General features: G+C 41.7%; 1 protein-coding gene and 1 pseudogene across 1 annotated transcript; both read right to left on the reverse strand.

Moving 5' to 3' along the window:
• Positions 1 to 14,284: 14,284 nt before the first annotated feature.
• Positions 14,285 to 17,041, reverse strand: LOC116354983 (heat shock 70 kDa protein 4-like). Its single transcript, XM_031797273.1, has 7 exons — positions 16,624 to 17,041; positions 15,966 to 16,023; positions 15,457 to 15,597; positions 15,089 to 15,211; positions 14,841 to 14,940; positions 14,578 to 14,710; positions 14,285 to 14,330 (listed from the first exon to the last, which is right to left on the reverse strand). The coding sequence occupies exons 1-7, from the start codon at positions 16,728 to 16,730 to the stop codon at positions 14,285 to 14,287; spliced, it is 708 nt and encodes a 235-aa protein (XP_031653133.1). The 5' UTR covers positions 16,731 to 17,041.
• Positions 17,042 to 18,448: 1,407 nt separating this feature from the next.
• LOC116355021 (cytochrome b-c1 complex subunit 8-like) lies at positions 18,449 to 21,401 on the reverse strand (annotated as a pseudogene).
• Between the last annotated feature and the right edge of the window lie 936 nt (positions 21,402 to 22,337).

Here is a 22,337-nt window from a genome sequence, read left to right on the forward strand (position 1 = left end):
TAAGGGTGAGGGGGTTAGTGGGTGAGGGGGTTAGTGGGTGAGGGGGTGAGGGGTTAGGGGTTAGTGGGTGAGGGGGTTAGGGTTCAGGGGGTGAGGGGTATTTGTGACAGGATGACAGGACTGTAAATACCCAGACGTGATCATGTTAAACTACGACATGTCCGATATACCGTTGCATGGTGTAGAAACAGACTGGTAGAGACAGTATCTGATATATCTGATATATCTGATATAGAATCAGACTGGTACAGACAGTATTTGTATCTGATATAGTGTAGCTACACTGTCTGTACCAGTCTGATTCTATATCAGATGTATCAGATACTGTCTGTACCAGTCTGATTCTACACCAAGCTACACTATATCAGATACTGTCTGTACCAGTCTGATTCTACACCAAGCTACACTATATCAGATACTGTCTGTACCCATCTGTTTCTACACCAAGCTACACTATATCAGATACTGTCTGTACCAGTCTGTTTCTACACCAAGCTACACTATATCAGATACTGTCTGTACCCATCTGTTTCTACACCAAGCTACACTATATCAGATACTGTCTGTACCAGTCTGTTTCTACACCAAGCTACACTATATCTGATACTGTCTGTACCCATCTGTTTCTACACCAAGCTACACTATATCAGATACTGTCTGTACCAGTCTGTTTCTACACCAAGCTACACTATATCAGATACTGTCTGTACCCATCTGTTTCTACACCAAGCTACACTATATCAGATACTGTCTGTACCAGTCTGATTCTATATCAGATATATCAGATACTGTCTGTACCAGTCTGTTTCTACACCAAGCTACACTATATCAGATACTGTCTGTACCAGTCTGATTCTATATCAGATATATCAGATACTGTCTGTACCAGTCTGTTCCTACACCATGCTACACTATATCAGATACTGTCTGTACCAGTCTGTTCCTACACCAAGCTACACTATATCAGATACTGTCTGTACCAGTCTGATTCTATATCAGATATATCAGATACTGTCTGTACCAGTCTGTTCCTACACCATGCTACACTATATCAGATACTGTCTGTACCAGTCTGATTCTACACCAAGCTACACTATATCAGATACTGTCTGTACCAGTCTGATTCTATATCAGATATATCAGATACTGTCTGTACCAGTCTGTTCCTACACCAAGCTACACTATATCAGATACTGTCTGTACCAGTCTGTTCCTACACCAAGCTACACTATATCAGATACTGTCTGTACCAGTCTGTTCCTACACCAAGCTACACTATATCAGATACTGTCTGTACCAGTCTGTTCCTACACCAAGCTACACTATATCAGATACTGTCTGTACCAGTCTGTTCCTACACCAAGCTACACTATATCAGATACTGTCTGTACCAGTCTGTTCCTACACCAAGCTACACTATATCAGATACTGTCTGTACCAGTCTGTTCCTACACCAAGCTACACTATATCAGATACTGTCTGTACCAGTCTGTTCCTACACCAAGCTACACTATATCAGATACTGTCTGTACCAGTCTGTTCCTACACCAAGCTACACTATATCAGATACTGTCTGTACCAGTCTGTTTCTACACCATGCAACGATATATTGCCTTGAGAAGTTACCTGCATAATACCACTACTTATTAAATGTAACTGCTGCTGTAAAATACCTTTGATTCTGTGGCGACTCCTTCAAGACTGTTGGAAAAGCATTCCAGTTGAAGCTGGTTGAGAGAATGCCAAGAGTGTGCAAAGCTGTCATCAGGGCAAAGGGTGGCTACTTTGAAGAATCTCAAATATTAAAATATATTTTGATTTGTTTAACACTTTTTTTTTGGTTACTACATGATTCCATATGTGTTATTTCATAGTGTTGATGTCTTCACTATTATTCTACAATGTAGAAAATAGTAAAAATAACGAAAAACCCTTGAATGAGTCGGTGTATGCTAACTTTTGACTGGTACTGTATATACTGTACTCATCTCTTCTACTGTTGTCATTACTATGTCCATAGAGTGTGAGACCAGGTTATGGTGCATTAGATACGAAACCATAAAATATCTCATCGATCTCTATTTTTGATGCATGAAATGAATTGTATTTGTCACATAATGCCGAATGCCACAGGCGTAGGCTTTACCGTGAAACGTTGACTAAATTCCCTTACGGGGTTACAAACATAAACCAGTCAGGCTAAACATTTTTAAACATTCATGCCAAGTGGTTAAGGATGTGTGTGTTGTGTGGGGGGGGGGAACAGAGTCTGACTGCAACACAAAGCACACAGTCATAAAACATTCAACATCATTGTGACATCAGCGTGACATCGCTACAACAAAAGGACTGTCGCCAGGGAGACATAGAGCAGGATGCCATTTTGTGGTGAAGAAGTCAAAGTAGGTTGGAGGGGGAACCATTGCTATTGTTAGAAAAATGGTAGGAAGTGTTTTGAAATACAGTGAATAGATATTTAACTGTTGTGAGAATTTTTTGGGACACACTCACAAGAGAGATGAGGTATTTATGTTGTCTATTGTCTGAGAAACAGAAGAAGGAAATATCAACAGGCTTCACACTACATACTGCACACTGCATACAGTATACTCTATACTACATACTGCACACTGCATACAGTATACTCTATACTACATACTGCACACTGCATACAGTATACTCTATACTACATACTGCACACTGCATACAGTATACTCTATACTACATACTGCACACTGCATACAGTATACTCTATACTACATACTGCACACTGCATACAGTATACTCTATACTACATACTGCACACTGCATACAGTATACTCTATACTACATACTGCACACTGCATACAGTATACTCTATACTACATACTGTATACTCTATACTACATACTGCACACTGCATACAGTATACTCTATACTACATACTGCACACTGCATACAGTATACACTATACTACATACTGTATACTGTATACTACATACTGCACACTGCATACAGTATACTCTATACTACATACTGCACACTGCATACAGTATACTCTATACTACATACTGCACACTGCATACAGTATACTCTATACTACATACTGCACACTGCATACAGTATACTCTATACTACATACTGTATACTCTATACTACATACTGCACACTGCATACAGTATACCCTATACTACATACTGCACACTGCATACAGTATACTCTATACTACATACTCTATACTACATACTGCACACTGCATACAGTATACTGCATACTACATACTCTATACTACATACTCTATACTACATACTGCACACTGCATACAGTATACTGCATACTACATACTGCACACTGCATACAGTATACTCTATACTACATACTCTATACTACATACTGCACACTGCATACAGTATACTGCATACTACATACTCTATACTACATACTGCACACTGCATACAGTATCCTGCATACTACATACTCTATACTACATACTCTATACTACATACTGCACACTGCATACAGTATACTCTATACTACATACTGCACACTGCATACAGTATACTCTATACTGCATACTGCACACTGCATACAGTATACTCTATACAGTATACTCTATACTGCATACTGTATACTGCATACTGTATACTGCATACTGTATACTGCACACTGCATACAGTATACTGCATACTGTATACTGCATACTGTATACTGCATACTGTATACTGCACACTGCATACAGTATACTCTATACTGTATACTCTATACTGTATACTCTATACTGCATACTGTATACTGCACACTGCATACAGTATACTCTATACTGCATACTGTATACTGCATACTGTATACTGCATACTGCATACTGTATACTCTATACTGCATACTGTATACTGCATACTGCATACTGCATACTGTATACTCAATACTGCATACTGTATACTGCATACTGTATACTCTATACTGCATACTGTATACTCTATACTGCATACTGTATACTGCATACTGTATACTGCATACTGTATACTCTATACTGCATACTCTATACTGCATACTGTATACTCTATACTGCATACTGTATACTGCATACTGCATACTGTATACTGCATACTGTATACTGCATACTGTATACTGCATACTGTATACTCTATACTGCATACTGTATACTGCATACTGTATACTCTATACTGCATACTGTATACTCTATACTGCATACTGTATACTGCATACTGTATACTGCATACTGTATACTGCATACTGTATACTGCATACTGTATACTGTATACTCTATACTGCATACTGTATACTGCATACTGTATACTCTATACTGCATACTGTATACTCTATACTGCATACTGTATACTGCATACTGTATACTGCATACTGTATACTGCATACTGTATACTGCATACTGTATACTCTATACTGCATACTGTATACTGCATACTGTATACTCTATACTGCATACTGTATACTCTATACTGCATACTGTATACTGCATACTGCATACTGTATACTGCATACTGTATACTGTATACTCTATACTGTATACTCTATACTGCATACTGTATACTGCATACTGTATACTGTATACTCTATACTGCATACTGTATACTCTATACTGTATACTGTATACTCTATACTGCATACTGTATACTGCATACTGTATACTCTATACTGCATACTGTATACTGTATACTGTATACTGCATACTGCATACTTTATACTGCATACTATATACTGTATACTGCATACTGCATACTGTATACTGTATACTCTATACTGCATACTGTATACTCTATACTGTATACTCTATACTGCATACTGCATACTTTATACTGCATACTATATACTGTATACTGCATACTGCATACTTTGTACTGCATACTATATACTGCATACTGCATACTGTATACTGCATACTCTATACTGCATACTGTATACTGTATACTGTATACTGTATACTGCATACTGTATACTGCATACTGCAGACCCTGAGAAAAGACCAGGGTGGTTCAACCCCAGCAGGAGCCCAAAATATATTTGGTATCTCAGAATGTTCTGTTCAGGGCCCTATTCCCTATATAGTACACTACTTTAGACCAGAGCCCTATTCCCTATATAGTGCACTACTTTAGACCAGGGCCCTATTCCCTATATAGTACACTACTTTAGACCAGAGCCCTATTCCCTATATAGTGCACTACTTTAGACCAGAGCCCTATTCCCTATATAGTACACTACCTTAGACCAGAGCCCTATTCCCTATATAGTGCACTACTTTAGACCAGAGCCCTATTCCCTATATAGTGCACTACTTTAGACCAGAGCCCTATTCCCTATATAGTGCACTACTTTAGACCAGAGCCCTATTCCCTATATAGTGCACTACTTTAGACCAGGGCCATATTCCCTATATAGTGGTACTACTATAGACCAGAGCCCTATTCCCTATATAGTGCACTACTTTAGACCAGAGCCCTATTCCCTATATAGTGCACTACTTTAGACCAGGGCCATATTCCCTATATAGTGGTACTACTATAGACCAGAGCCCTATTCCCTATATAGTGCACTACTTTAGACCAGAGCCCTATTCCCTATATAGTGCACTACTTTAGACCAGGGCCATATTCCCTATATAGTGGTACTACTATAGACCAGAGCCCTATTCCCTATATAGTGCACTACTTTAGACCAAGGCCCTATTCCCTATATAGTGCACTACTTTAGACCAGAGCCCTATTCCCTATATAGTGCACTACTTTAGACCAGAGCCCTATTCCCTATTTGCCGTTTTAAAGCACATTTCCTGCAATTCTATACATTTTGCCATGAGACAGAATGTCACGACTCCGACCGAAGGTGGCTCCCCTTCCCGTTCGGGTGGCGCTCGGCGGTCGTCGTCGTCGGCCTACTAGCTGCTACTGATTCTTTCCTCCCCTCCTTATGTGTTTATTGAGTACACCTGTTTTGAGTTGGGTATAATTAGTGAGGCTTTATTAGTCAGCCGGCCCGCCTGGTTCTTTGTGCGGGATTAATTATTGTGACCTTCTGTTTTGTGTAACTTGTGCGCACGTCTGTGGGTTACGTGTTTTCACATTTCGTGGGTTTTGCTGGACAGTTTAAGTCCCCGTGTTTGGGGCGTTTTTTTTGTTATACGCCCTGTGTTTTCGTGGGGTTGGCTTATGTTCGCCGTGTTGTGCATTAAAGTAGTGTAACAGTATAACTTTAGACCGTCCCCTCGTCCATATCCGGGCGCGAACCCTATACAGTGCACTACTTTTGATGACAATATCAGTGCACTACATAGGAAATAGGGTGAAATTTAGGATGCAGATAGGTGACGGTTGACCACACTTCATCTGTGTCCTGGAGGAAAGAATGAGCCCTCCCTCGTCTGTGACTTGGCATAGTTATCCTAACTAGATGGACCTCGTCTGTGACTTGGCATAGTTATCCTAACTAGATGGACCTCGTCTGTGACTTGGCATAGTTATCCTAACCAAATGCACCTAGTCTGTGACTTGGCATAGTTATCCTAACCAAATGCACCTCGTCTGTGACTTGGCATAGTTATCCTAACCAAATGCACCTAGTCTGTGACTTGGCATAGTTATCCTAACCAAATGCACCTCGTCTGTGACTTGGCATAGTTATCCTAACCAAATGCACCTCGTCTGTGACTTGGCATAGTTATCCTAACCAAATGCACCTCGTCTGTGACTTGGCATAGTTATCCTAACCAAATGCACCTCGTCTGTGACTCGGCATAGTTATCCTAACCAAATGCACCTCGTCTGTGACTTGGCATAGTTATCCTAACCAAATGCACCTCGTCTGTGACTTGGCATAGTTATCCTAACCAAATGCACCTCGTCTGTGACTTGGCATAGTTATCCTAACCAAATGCACCTCGTCTGTGACTTGGCATAGTTATCCTAACCAAATGCACCTCGTCTGTGACTTGGCATAGTTATCCTAACCAAATGCACCTAGTCTGTGACTTGGCATAGTTATCCTAACCAAATGCACCTCGTCTGTGACTTGGCATAGTTATCCTAACCAAATGCACCTCGTCTGTGACTTGGCATAGTTATCCTAACCAAATGCACCTCGTCTGTGACTTGGCATAGTTATCCTAATACTATATCAGAGGACATGAGGACATTGTGCAATATTTAGTTTCTAACTAATGTCTGAGTCTTTAAAGGAAATTAAGTTAATGTATATATAATTTGATATACAGAAGAATAACTGTCTTGTGATTTAGATTATCTTGTTTGATATTGTAAATTCACCTCGTCGGTGACCTGCTGCTCCAGTTTCAACTGTTCTGCCTGTGGCTATGGAACCGTGGGCCTGTTCACTAGACGTGCTTCCTGTCCCAGACCTGCTGTTTTCAACTCTCTAGAGACAGCAGGAGCAGTAGAGATACTCTGAATGATCGGCTATGAAAAGCCAACTGACATTTACTCCTGAGGTGCTGACCTGTTGCACCCTCGACAACTACTGTGATTATTATTATTTGACCCTGCTGGTCATCTATGAACATTTGAACATCTTGGCCATGTTCTGTTATAATCTCCACCCGGCACAGCCAGAAGAGGACTGGCCACCCCACATAGCCTGGTTCCTCTCTAGGTTTCTAATCTCCACCCAGCACAGCCAGAAGAGGACTGGCCACCCCTCACAGCCTGGTTCCTCTTTACCTGGCACAGCCAGAAGAGGACTGGCCACCCCACATAGCCTGGTTCCTCTCTAGGTTTCTTCCTAGGTTTTTCCTAGCCACCGTGCTTCTACACCTGCATTGCTTACTGTTTGGGGTTTTAGGCTGGGTTTCTGTACAGCACTTTGAGATATCAGCTGATGTACGAAGGGCTTTATAAATACATTTGATTTGATTTGGTTGGTGACTTGGCATAGTTATCCTAACTAGATGCTCTCACCCTGACTCACTTAAGCCCGAATGAGTCCTTGGTGTTGTTAATTATTTTGGATTCTCATCAGAAAAGCAGAACTTAATATTTGGTACAGAGACCTTTTGTTTGCAATTACAGAGATGATTGACCGTCATCTTGAACTTCTTCCATTTTCTAATATTTGCGCCAACAGTTGTTGCCTTCTCACCAAGCTGCATGCCTATTGTCCTGTAGCCCATCCCAGCCTTGTGCAGGTCTACAATTTTATCCCTGATGTCCTTACACAGCTCTCTGGTCTTGGCCATTGTGGAGAGGTTGGAGTCTGTTTGATTGAGTGTGTGGACAGGTGTCTTTTATACAGGTAACGAGTTCAAACAGGTGCAGTTAATACAGGTAATGAGTGGAGAACAGGGGGGATTCTTAAAGAAAAACAAACAGGTCTGTGAGAGCTGGAATTCTTACTGGTTGGTAGGTGATCAAATACTTATGTCATGCAATAAAATGCAAATTAATTACTTAAAAATCATACAATGTGATTTTCTGGATTTTTACCTATGATAAAAATTACAGACCTCTACATGCTTTGTAAGTAGGGAAACCTGCAAAATCAGCAGTGTATCAAATACTTGTTCTCCCCACTGTATATACTAGGCGGTGTCAGATGAAAGCCCATAAAATTGTCAGAGAGACCAGTCACCCTAGTCATAGCCTGTTTTCTCTGCTTCCGCTCTCCCCACTGTATGTGTAAGTGTGTATGTGTAAGTGTGTATGTGTAAGTGTGTATATGTAAGTGTGTAAGTGTGTATATGTAAGTGTGTAAGTGTGTATATGTAAGTGTGTAAGTGTGTATATGTAAGTGTGTATATGTAAGTGTGTATATGTAAGTGTGTATATGTAAGTGTGTATATGTAAGTGTGTAAGTGTGTATATGTAAGTGTGTATATGTAAGTGTGTATATGTAAGTGTGTAAGTGTGTATATGTAAGTGTGTAAGTGTGTATATGTAAGTGTGTAAGTGTGTATATGTAAGTGTGTAAGTGTGTATATGTAAGTGTGTGTGTGTAAGTGTGTATATGTAAGTGTGTGTGTTTATGTGTGTATGTATAAGTTTGTGTGTCTTCCTGGCCATAATAAGTTATTCAGAAAGCAGGAAACAAAAGCAAAGGTATATTTCACAAATATCACATCCTCTTTCCGGAAAATGACGATCCCGTTGAAAGGAAAATCAGAGTTGACTCTATGTGTGGCCGTTGTGCTCTGTCAAAACTCACAATGGTCAACAACAAAACTATTTACGAAAGAATAACCAAATGTGCCTTCTTTTCCCAAATGTTATTTATCTTTTTGTGTTTATTTTCATCTTCATTTCATCTTCTGTAGTTTTTACAGTAAATGGGTCTGCTCTCGGCAATATCCCCTCCTTTTACAGAGCTACATGTTGAACTGCTTAAACGCTCAGCCAATGTGTTTGATGAATTAGAAGTAAGTTAGCTCATTTCGCTGGCTGAATGCAAATGCACTGATTATAGGCTCAGGAGACCGGTAGAAAAATGAAAGCATCATATATATTCTAAAACATTCCAGCAGTGTTTTATATTTAAGAAATCTATTTGGGATAGAAGCACATTTCTATGAATACATTGTTTGCAATTTCTTTTATTCAACTTCGTGGAACTGAGAGAGACAGAGTGGGGAGAGAGAGAAGAAAGAGAGAGGGAGAGAGAGCAGGAGAAACAGAGAGAGAGAGGGAGAGAGATAATGAGAGAGAGAGGGAGAGAGAAGCAGAGAGAGAATGAGAGAGATGAAGCTAGCATCATAGTGTGTCTGTGCCCATTTGAACCCGTCAATCAGAAAACCTTCCATTTAGAATGTCTTTCATTATTTACAGGATGACGAAGATGATTGAAATACTTTGTGTGTTCTCTCTGAGCGTAGCAGCGTCAAAGCTCTCTGAATGAAATGTAAGCAAATCAAGAAACTCTTGTGGCTTTGTCAAGGTTGCGATCCATATCTGTGATTCAAATGAGCACCCTATTCCCTATATAGTGCACTACTTGTGACCAGAACCATATGGGAAGTAGTGCACTATAAAGAGAAAAGAGTGCTATTTGGGACATAGAATACGGTGCGACTCCTTTAGTGTCCAGACCTTATGAAAGTTTCCTAGTATATCCTTAAACTGGTAACAAATCACATCTAGTGATACAAAACATGATATTGTGGGAGAATAACAAACCTTACAATGAATGACAATGCATTTCTTAGCCTCTATAAATGTTAAGTTACACAGTTCCTTCAGATAACAGTCTCCAGTATCAATAATTTTCAAGCATATATAGAGAAGAAGGGAGAATCTGTGATGAGATAAAATAACTCTCTTTGCCAGAACTTAGCCAGACTTCACAAGACCAGAACATATGCAAATATGTCCCATTTTGTATTTTACACCTCCAGCAGAGGAATTACATTTCTGAGTGAGTGATATTCAGTTACACTGGCATTGAGTACTTCCTATGGATGGTCTTAAACTGTAGTAATCTATGTCTGAGATGAAATTATATTATAAAATTAATAATAAGTAATTATATGAACATGACTGGACATTCAAACACATCTGTATCCATTCATCATCATCAATAGCTTCTCCCAGGTCTTCCTCACATTTTTGTTTTGCATATTTTGTGTCATTGGGAAAAAAAACTCTATCATCAACCCATGATACAGTTTGGAAATCAACTTTAGAGGTTTGACAGAAAAAATAAAAATAAAAATAACAAAAATAACATCTGGCTGGTCCAGTGTTTGTTGCACAGAGAGAATAAAGTGTATCTGAGGAAATGAACCTCACCTCCATCACAGACTGGTCTTCCTTGACCCTGCCCGACCCTGCTGAGACCGCTGTCACAATCGGATCCTCCTAAAATGAGGCATGACAAATAATTATATTGGTGTACATTTATACATTATATTATCCAAGAATAGATTCAATGGTTCAGTAATTGAAATGACCATTATTCTCAGATCCCTGTAGCTTTAAGCTTAAGCTTAAAAAGGCTAATGCAGGCAATGGTGGAAAGTACTTATGTAAAAAAATACTTTAAAGTACTACTTAAGTCATTTTTTTATGGTATCTATACTTTACTTTACAATTTATTCTGTTGACAACTTTTACTTTTATTTCACTAAATTCCTGAAGAAAATAATCTACTTTTTACTCCTTACATTTTCCCTGACATCCAAAAGTACATTTTGAATGCTTAGCAGGACAGGAAAATGGTCTAATTCACACACTTATCAAGAGAACATCCCTGGTCATCTCTATAATTCCTCTGATTTGGCAGACTCACTAAACACAAATGCTTAGTTTGTAAATTATGTCTGAGTGTTGAAGTCTGCCTTGGCTATACATTTAAAAAAACAAGACAATCATGTCGTCCGGTTTGCTTAATATAAGGAATTTTACATTTTATATTTTTGATACTTCAGTATATTTTAGCGATTACATTTACTTTTGATACTTAACTAAATTTAAAACCAAATACTTTTAGACTTTTAACTCAAGTAGTATTTTACTAGGTCACTTTTAGTATAACAGTAGGGTACGTTTCCACCCCTGACTGTTCGTCTACCCATCAAATCAAGATCTTGTATTATTCACTAATATTGTTAATATACTGCAAAATTCACCTGAGCTCTGTAAACCGGTCTTCCCTGTCTGTCTGATCCTGCTGGTACCCCTGTCACCATCTGATCCTGCTGGTACCCCTGTCTGTCTGATCCTGCAGGTACTCCTGTCACCACCCTGCTGGTACCCCTGTCACCATCTGATCCTGCTGGTACCCCTGTCACCATCTGATCCTGCTGGTACCCCTGTCACCATCTGATCCTGCTGGTACCCCTGTCACCATCTGATCCTGCTGGTACCCCTGTCACCATCTGATCCTGCTGGTACCCCTGTCACCATCTGATCCTGCTGGTACCCCTGTCACCATCTGATCCTGCTGGTACCCCTGTCTGTCTGATCCTGCAGGTACACCTGTCACCACCCTGCTGGTACCCCTGTCACCACCCTGCTGGTACCCCTGTCACCATCTGATCCTGCTGGTACCCCTGTCACCATCTGATCCTGCTGGTACCCCTGTCTGTCTGATCCTGCAGGTACTCCTGTCACCACCCTGCTGGTACCCCTGTCACCACCCTGCTGGCACCCCTGTCACCATCTGATCCTGCTGGTACCCCTGTCACCATCTGATCCTGCTGGTACCCCTGTCACCATCTGATCCTGCTGGTACCCCTGTCACCATCTGATCCTGCTGGTACCCCTGTCCCACCCTGCTGGTACCCCTGTCACCACCCTGCTGGTACCCCCTGTCACCATCTGATCCTGCTGGTACCCCTGTCCCCACCCTGCTGGTACCCGTGTCACCATCTGATCCTGCTGGTACCCCTGTCACCATCTGATCCTGCTGGTACCCCTGTCACCATCTGATCCTGCTGGTACCCCTGTCCCCACCCTGCTGGTACCCCTGTCACCACCCTGCTGGTACCCGTGTCACCATCTGATCCTGCTGGTACCCCTGTCACCATCTGATCCTGCTGGTACCCCTGTCACCACCCTGCTGGTACCCCTGTCACCATCTGATCCTGCTGGTACCCCTGTCACCATCTGATCATGCTGGTACCCCTGTCACCATCTGATCCTGCTGGTACCCCTGTCACCACCCTGCTGGTACCCCTGTCACCACCCTGCTGGTACCCCTGTCACCACCCTGCTGGTACCCCTGTCACCACCCTGCTGGTACCCCTGTCACCATCTGATCCTGCTGGTACCCCTGTCACCATCTGATCCTGCTGGTACCCCTGTCACCATCTGATCCTGCTGGTACCCCTGTCACCATCTGATCCTGCTGGTACCCCTGTCACCACCCTGCTGGTACCCCTGTCACCACCCTGCTGGTACCCCTGTCACCACCCTGCTGGTACCCCTGTCACCACCCTGCTGGTACCCCTGTCACCATCTGATCCTGCTGGTACCCCTGTCACCACCCTGCTGGTACCCCTGTCACCATCTGATCCTGCTGGTACCCCTGTCACCACCCTGCTGGTACCCCTGTCACCACCCTGCTGGTACCCCTGTCACCACCCTGCTGGTACCCCTGTCACCATCTGATCCTGCTGGTACCCCTGTCACCACCCTGCTGGTACCCCTGTCACCATCTGATCCTGCTGGTACCCCCTGTCACCATCTGATCCTGCTGGTACCCCTGTCACCATCTGATCCTGCTGGTACCCCTGTCACCATCTGATCCTGCTGGTACCCCCTGTCACCACCCTGCTGGTACCCCTGTCACCATCTGATCCTGCTGGTACCCCTGTCACCATCTGATCCTGCTGGTACCCCTGTCACCACCCTGCTGGTACCCCTGTCACCACCCTGCTGGTACCCCTGTCACCATCTGATCCTGTGTTGTGTACTGACTGCACTAGAGCGCTGCGTTCACTCAGGAATCATTGCAGCGTGGTCGCCGTTTTTCATGCTGGGTGGGAGCGAGATGTCAGACAGATATTTTTGAAACGGTTCTCTTTCTTCTTTGTATGTATTAGCCTCCCTATTCTCTTACAATTACGTATTTCTCGCGTTATTCACTCTCTCGGAATTCACTGTTTCAACTTCAGTAGCCTCCCTCTCCTAGTTGAGCGGGAGAGTTCAAGGCTGCCTACATGGGCGGAGAATCACGTGGCAGTTAACTTGAACATGAAATTAACTCAACCAATGGGAATCTAAGTGCAATCAAAAACTGTAGTCATAATTGAAAACGGAAAAGGTACAATGCTCACATATGTTAGGTTACTATGGTGAACACTGGTTAGGTTACTATGGTGACTATAGGTTAGGTTACTATGGTGAACACGGGTTAGGTTACTATGGTGACCATAGCTTAGGTTACTATGGTGAACATGGGTTAGGCTACTATGGTGACCTTAGGTTAGGTTACTATGGTGAACACGGGTTAGGTTACTATGGTGACCATAGGTTAGGTACTATGGTGACCATAGTTAGGTTACTATGGTGAACACGGGTTAGGCTACTATGGTGAACACGGGATCGGCTACTATGGTGACCATAGGTTAGGTTACTATGGTGAACACGGGTTAGGTTACTATGGTGACCAATTGGTTAGGTTTACTATGGTGACCATAGGTTAGGTTACTATGGTGAACCCCGGGTTAGCGTACTATTGTGAACACGGGTTAGGCTACTATGGTGACCATAGGTTAGGTTACTATGGTGACCATAGGTTAGGTTACTATGGTGACCATAGGTTAGGTTACTATGGTGACTATATGTTAGCCAACTCCTCACAGAAGTGTCTCACCAGCATCTCGTCAAAGTCCTTCCGCCCAGCTCCGGATCGCAGGCCGTCGCCAGAACCTGAGGGAAAAGAAAATGATATTAAAACACATGAATATGAGCAAAAAGAATTATATTTTTCCTGCGCCCATGTGACCTGGCCAGATCAACTCTAGGCACTAGAGCACTTGTTTGGTTGAATAGCCAAAAGGTTATTGAAGTTGTCTGTAAATTCAAACGTGGACACTTCAGTTTCAAAAAAACTGTTATTTTGTAGAATCAGCATGACCCCCATAGCCTCCTCTGTCTCCTGATTAAAGACACCTACTTCAGCTTGCCCTTGTTGAAGGCACAGACAGAGGTCTGGTATCCAGAGTGTCCAATGTCTACAAACACCACAATCCTGGGCTTCTCCTCTGGAGCAGGGAGGTCCTGCTTATAGATTCCATACGCCAACGCCACTGGACGGAAGATATGCATAATCATTCTTTATTATGAAAGAGCAAATCACCTTAATATCAAACAATAAGGTGTGGTTGAGTTAAATAGTGACAGTAACTCTGTTAGGGGTCAACACAGCTCTCTCTATACCTGCGGTTGTCTCATTCATGAGCCTCAGACAGTTGAGTCCAGCGATCTGTGCTGCGTCCACCACTGATCTCCTCTCAGCGTCCGTGTAGTAGCAGGGGACCTGGGGAGGATGATACAGGCTGTGATTAGCCAGCAGGCCTAGAAATGCTTTTCCACATCCGGTCTTTTAGTCATGTGACCAAATTCCTGGTCCTTCTAGTAAAGTGTAGCGCCCAGTGCACACTAGCACGCTGCAGATTGAAACTCACAGAGACCACGCAGTCAGCCACAGGTTTCTTCAGTGCATGCTCAGCTGTCTCCTTCATCTTGGTCAGAAGCATGGCAGTGACCTGCTCAATGCTGAACACCTTCTCCTCCTCCATGTACATCACCTAAAGGAACACACAGACACCAGTTGTCATCGTAAATGATTGCTTTTGGGGTTCACACAGGTAGAGTACAATACAGAATAACACGTAAAAATATTATACGACAAAGACAGACAGATAGATAAACCAATATCTATGTTGATTACAGATTAGACAAGGATGATGAGTAGTCTCTCTCTCCATTAAGCCTACTCATGTATTCCCCAGCTTTTTAAGGAGAACTAATCGTCACTGTTATCTCTCCTTACCTTGATGCCAGTGGTGCCCGAAGGCATCTGCGCTAAGTCGTAAACAAGGCTGGATTTCAAACGCTGGATGTACGGATCAGAAAAAGCCCGGCCATGAAATCTCTTGAACCCTTGGACTGTGTTCTTGCAGTTTGTGACGACCTGATTTGGGATTAGCAGGGAAATGATGCTGCATTATGCAAAATAAATAATTATCTCACATTAAAAAGTTACTTAATGATGTGATACCTAATGAAAATTATGGAATAGCTTAAATCCCGAAATCAAATACTTTAGATATAAAAGACTGACTAAATTGACCCTGTGGTTTTATTTGGGGTCCTTTGAGGACATGAATGCATAATTATATTTTTAATAGTTCCATCAGGTAATCAAATATGGCCTGGTTATGAAATCCCTATTTCTATGCATAAGCAGAAAACCATATAACTTGCTAGAAGATTCACACCCTCAATGTGTCACCAGTCAAATAAATAATCAAGTAGAGGGCGTTCTCTATTAAAACATACCTGGCTTTTTGCAGCTGCACCAATAGATCGATTCCGTGGTCCAAATGACACACATGCTCTGAAAGAATGACAGCGGAATAAACATCAGTAAAATGCTTGTCAGTTTTCACCGGGCTTTCCGTAATAAGATAACAGCGCCAGCGAAGATAAAAACACAGTAGTATTAAATTGCCCATCTAAATGCGTGTTCTTAGCTGGCTAGTAATACAGAGCAGTATACAAATGATTCCTATGAACAAGTCCATTGATGTCGAGAGATTGCAGGCCTCCTCTCAGTCATGCGTCATCATTCATACTTCATTAAAACAAATGACCCCCCCATTGTTTCGAAAACACTCAAGATGGTACGTGGGGAATGTAAATTAAGGTATCACAAGTCAAATAGCGTAACGTTTAATTGGTCAAATAGCTAAGAGTAGAAGGATTGCTCGTTTTTACAAGTCATGGGTGGATCTCTCTAGATAGCAATAACATGAACATGCTGTGTTGCAACGCGGCTCGGCTAATGTTAGCCGGCTGGCGCACCTCCCTTGTCCGTCTTGCTGCCAAGGCCACAAAATGTGTTCCAATCCCTCTAGTTTCTCAATCACTTTAGGAGAAACTAGTTCAAAATTACAATACACACCATATAAACCACACAGATATAAGTGTCACTTACGGTGTACATCGATCACTGTATTCATTGGCTACAGTTTCTATTCCTCCGGCTCTAGCTACCGCAACATAGCAGTTCAGAAACCCGACGTCGAATCCTACCACAGACATCTTCGCAAAATGTTACTTAATAAACAGATAATACTATGGAAAAGCACAAAGTAGGCTTACAGTTAATTCCCTAAATAGGACAGACCAGACCGCAAACTGAATGTACGTTCTGGTTTAATTCATTATCCCCACCCTAGTTCCATGAAAATGCAACTGAGTGCGCTACTTGCCGGCAAATCGTTGATGCCTTCGAACAAGCTCACTTTCTACACCTCAACATGATAGATTTCAGTATAAAAGTCCCATGATGATGATTGCACAAGTCTCGAAAACCAGACACTAGGGCCAAAGCATTTGAAAATTGTTGGAAGCAACGCGGATGTCTACAGAGACCAGCACAAGAACGGCATGTTCATGGACTACATTACCAAAAGTATGTGGACACGTGCTCGTCGATCACTTCATTCCAAACTCTTGGGCATTAATATGGAGTTGCATCCCCCCTTTGCTGCTATAACAGCCTCCACTCTTCTGGGAAGGATTTCCACTAGATTTTGGAACATTGTTGTGGGGACTTTCTTCCATTCAGCCACAAGAGCATTAGTGAGGTTGGGCACTGACGTTGGGCGATTAGGCCTGGCTCGCAGTCTGCTTTCCAATTCATCCCAAAGGTGTTCGATGGGGTTGAGGTCAGGGCTCTGTGAAGGCCATTCAAGTTCTTCCACACCGATCTCAACAAACCATTTCTGTAAGGACCTTGCTTTGTGCACTGGGGAATTGTCATGCTGAAACAGAAAAGGGCCTTACCCAAACTGTTGCTACAAAGTTGAAAGCACAGAATAGTCTAGAATGTCATTGTATGCTGTAGAGTTAAGGTTTCCCTTCACTGGAACTAAGGGGCCTAGCCTGAAACATGAAAAACAGCCCCAGACCATTATTCCTCCTCCAAACTTTAGTTGGCACTATGCATTCGGGCAGGTAGTGTTCTCCTGACATATTTCAGGAAGGCCATTCTGTCAATGTTTGTCTGTAGTTTGCATGGCTGTGCGCGACTTCATACACCTGTCAGCAACGAGCTGAAATAGCCAAATCCACTAATATGAATGTGTGTCCACATATAGATTAATTATATGGACCATTCTGGATCCTTTTGTGACTAATTATTCAAAGGTACAATATGTATTGAATTAGATAATTTTATGGTTAATTTAACTCAGGAAATACTCAATGATCATTCTTGAAAGGTGTTATCGTAGTCTAGAACCATAATGACATTAAACTTGTTTCTTGCATATTAAAATTCTTATTAGAAAGGTTATGGTGTTATAGGCTGACTTAGCCCACTACTTAAAAATAATTACATTTAACTTTTTTTTAACTAGGCAAGTCAGTTAAGAACAAACCTTAAAATTTACAATGACAGCCTAACAGGGGACAGTGAGTTAACTGCCTTGTTCAGGGGCAGGAGTAAAGATTTTTACCTTGTCAGCTCTGGGATTCAATCCAGCAACCTTTCTGTTACTGGCCCAACGCTTTAACCACTAGACTACCTGCTGTATAGACAGTATACTATACTGTATTTTATACAGACCTGTTAGCCTGTGTAAAATCACATTGGGCAGTAACCTCATTGCTGTGTAATATTGCATTGTAACTTTACACTAAGTGACAGATCATTCTTATTTATACATCTTTCTGCAGTGTCCCATCACGCAAAAGATGGCAAACCATTCATTTCAAATATACAGGTGAGGTGGTATCAAATTTATAGGAAAACATTCAGATAAATATTGTCTTTATTGACAAAACATACAGAGAAGGTTTAAACAGGGATAGACAGAGAGCAGCAAGATGGAAGGTTTCACTCTTCCTTCTCATAGTCTGCAGCAACCTTCCTCTTTCCTTCTGAGTGGACATGGTTTCCCCAGGTGTATGTCAGGTACATGCAGATCATTGCTGGAAAAGAAGAACAGGAGAAGACCGGTTAGCGACTGAAAACAGGATGTGGCTTGGGAGGCACTGAAAGATACAGGAAGCAATGAATGTAGAGTTAGGCCATTTAAAAACATCCAAAGAGTCAGTGATTTTAACACAGGCAGACAGACATTGTATCGAAAGAGGTCTTTACCGTGTGCCTCAGAGCACCGTTCTCGTAGACTAGGTCACAATGGACATGGCTTTAAGAAGCATGAAAGTAGTCTAAAAGCGCTCTACACATCTATCCAACTACAGCAAACAGACTAAACATCTAAACTGGATATAATAGTTTCTTGTTCACTGCCCAGAGACGGAAATGGTGATTCTCCAACCAGAGAAATTATGGATGTAGGTTGGGACACCGGACATGCTGCTACCAGGTAGTCCTTGGAACATGACTCGTCTCAATTGTTGTGTCTATGGACTGCCCTTAGACCTCATCTTATTAATTAATTAATCAGTGGTCTAATATCGGGCTATGAGGCCATATTTATCAAGACTAGAGCAGAAATAAATCCAGAATTTGTCTGGAGATGTTTGATAACTAATAATATCCTGCCTGGTTCTTCACAGAAACCAAAGTCCAAACTCTGGGATTACTTACGAGGAGCAACTTTGAAGACGGATGATGTGAATCGTCTCCAGACGTTGGGGATTCCTTTAGAGAAGTAGTTGGGAAAGCCCGCTGCTCGAAGGGGGACAGACTGTAGGTGATCACATGCCTGATCTTGGCCAAATCTCCAAAGTGGCGACCCATGGTGTCTAGAGAGACTATCTGAAATGACAAGGTAGGAGTATCGATGAGAAAAGGGTACAGTAGTTTAGATGTTGCAATGCAGTCGTCACACAACAATATACTGGTCCACCAAAAGTCACATTCTTTGGAACAATTGATTAGTCCCCCCAAAAAAGTAATGTGTATTCCTCCATACATTAACACATCCTATGTGTTTTAATCAAATCAACTAAATGCACTGAGCTTGTCTGATGCTTTAAGCCTGATTAATTAAGACAAAATGACTAGAGGGAGTCCGATCAGCAATTGATTTGATCATACTGGGCCGGGCTCAGAATTGCACCACTTAAAATAGCACCGATGTTCTGTGGTGGTCACTGCAACAGGGAGAGAGAGAGGGGGGGGGGGGTGCTAGTCCATCACACAGTCACTGTCTTTTTAAGGTTATTGATTATAGAATTAAGATGGGGTTTCCTCTCTCCTCACTTTTCTTAGACAATAAGACAAGGGCTGTTCTCATCCTGCTGCTACCTGCACTGAAATATGCTGGTTAACTTTACACATCGCAACATGGTTTGGGAAAAGGCACCAATTCAACAGCGCGCTGATGTGTTTCAGAACCACAGACAGCAAACACTATCCAACACGGGAGAAAGCACATTTGTTAGAAAATATGTTTGTTTTATTAGTGTTAAACCATTGTTCTTACGTAATAACCATATACAATTTTTTATCACATGTCTTAAACTGATGGACTGTGCCATCCCCACAGCGTATCAGGTCCACTCAGGTGTCTTGTATACCATGATTTTTTTTTACTGGCTCATCTAAAGTAATCTCATTCGACCAACCGCCTATTGACCAAACAATCGACTAAAAATGGGGTCAGTCCTAGTTTGTGGTGAAGTAAAAATGTGAGATGTTGTACAAAACAATTCATCAACGATTGGATCCTCGCGAACCAATCAGAGTTTTAAAGTCAATGGCAAATTTCAAGAAGCCGCTTTACCCAGTAAGAATGTTTGCGTTCTAGAAAATCGTCAGGGCGGTACTCCGATTCATTGAGAAGAAACTAAAGGTCCGTGGGCATAACATTTGGCCCAGAGCAAGGAGTTTGAGTTGCCAGGCAAATGTGCATTTCCCCTCTTAAGATTGACAACCAGCCAGTTTTCCACAATAGTAGTCAGAATATATTACCACCCTTCACTTACTTGCAGTTGCACTGGGGTCAGACAGGCTTTCGGTTTAGATTAATACACAGCGGCGCTGGCGCGAGATATGGCTCTGAAAATGTACCTCAATTCATGATGAGAAATGGTGTTGTATTGTCCCATTATTCCAACTGTTACACCGAGAATATTGAAGGAGTGCTATTAAAACGTGTTGGGATAATAGGACAATTCTGATACAACGCAATTTCTCATCCCTGGATTGAGGTATGTTTCCAGAGCCATATCCGGTACCGACTCCTTAGTGTTTTAACCTAAACAGGAAGCCTGTCCGAACACAGTGCAGCTCTGAGTAAGAATAGGGTCGGAATCTGACTAATATAGACATTTCATGTAATCACATTTATAAAAGAACACAGTTATGGTTGTTAGTAAAAATGTAACTGTCAGTAGACTGGATTAGAAATGTGAACGTGATACCTACGTTTTATTTCCAAGCATAACTGGATACCAAACATTACATTAACTAACGTTACGAGCTAAAGTAGATTGATAGCTAACTAACGCGTTAGCCAAATTAACATCAACACCAAACATTAGATGACATGTCATTTCGCCAGTGACATTACAACACGTAAACTCGTGTCTGACAGATAGTAGAAAATATGAAGACGATACAACCTAGCTAATTAGCTACCTAGAAAAATATTGCACAAAAGTGATTGCAAACGGGACCAACCTGCTACAAGCTAGCCAGTAGCTAACATCCATTGCTAACGTGAAGACCTTGCTTGACATTCACGCCAATATTTAAAATGTGTGTAATGACACGAAACTCTTATTTCGTAAAATCCCAAGACAAACACAGATGACACGTATACAAGTGATTCAAATTGTAAAATTAACCACAAAACCTTCAATTTCAGTATCTCTTACCGTAACTGCTTCTCAAAACCCAGATTAATAGCGGATTATGACGTCTTTGCTCTGGTTTGGGTTCAACATCCAGCGGAAGTAAGCTTTTACGTAACTTCCGTTCTTTTCTTCTATGGTATAACGGCGTTCGCAACAATTATATGTGCATTCCGCCAACTACTGCGCGGGTTGATAATAAGGATCCCAAACATTTGAAAAAATTTGGGTAAAAATAAAGTATCATACTAACTACCAAACAAAATCAACCTGCTTTTCTGTAAAAATGTTTTATTTTAATCAGATCCCAACACAGGCTCAGAAGCCTCCTGTGAGGGCGGGACATTTCCTTGCGACAAAAGTTCTTGTAGTGCTTCTGCCGTGAAGTTTTGCAGCCCCAAAAACTTCTCGGCTGCAGATATATCCAGATTCTTTGACTTCTTAGACACTTGTACTGAACAATAATCACTAAAGCTATAAATACCACAAAATCCACTTTCGTCACAAGTGTATCCAGATCACCCGATTGATTAAAATACTATCAACTGGTTGCAATGCATCCACCTCCATATCTTCAACACTGTTTCCTCTTTCCCCTTCGACTCTCTTCACCGTCTCCACATAGGAGATAAAATCTGATCCTTGACACATTTTTGGTTGGATACTTTTCTCAATTTATTTCTTAGGTTGTTGCATTCTTGATCAAGACATTTGTCATTGTTTTTCATTTTCTTCGTTTTTCTGCTTTACATTTTTAGGGATGAAAGGGAAGCTGAGAGGTCAAATTTACTGGGCTGCAGGAGTTGTGACCCGATTTGGTTGGTTATGTTGTCGTAGTTTTGCCTAGGGGTGCAAATGGGGGATGGAATGCTG

This window comes from Oncorhynchus kisutch, linkage group LG19 (genome assembly GCF_002021735.2).
Source record: "Oncorhynchus kisutch isolate 150728-3 linkage group LG19, Okis_V2, whole genome shotgun sequence".
Lineage (NCBI taxonomy): Eukaryota > Metazoa > Chordata > Actinopteri > Salmoniformes > Salmonidae > Oncorhynchus > Oncorhynchus kisutch.

Bases quoted from the DNA above. Each gene is read 5' to 3' on its own strand.
- LOC116354983 (XM_031797273.1), bottom strand. From the start codon at position 16,730: ATGTCTGTGGTAGGATTCGACGTCGGGTTTCTGAACTGCTATGTTGCG. The intron at 15,212-15,456 runs GTAAGGAGAGAT...GTGTTCCTTTAG, and splicing joins CGGGCACCACTGGCATCAAG to GTGATGTACATGGAGGAGGA. The intron at 14,941-15,088 runs GTGAGTTTCAAT...CATCCTCCCCAG, and splicing joins TGGCTGACTGCGTGGTCTCT to GTCCCCTGCTACTACACGGA.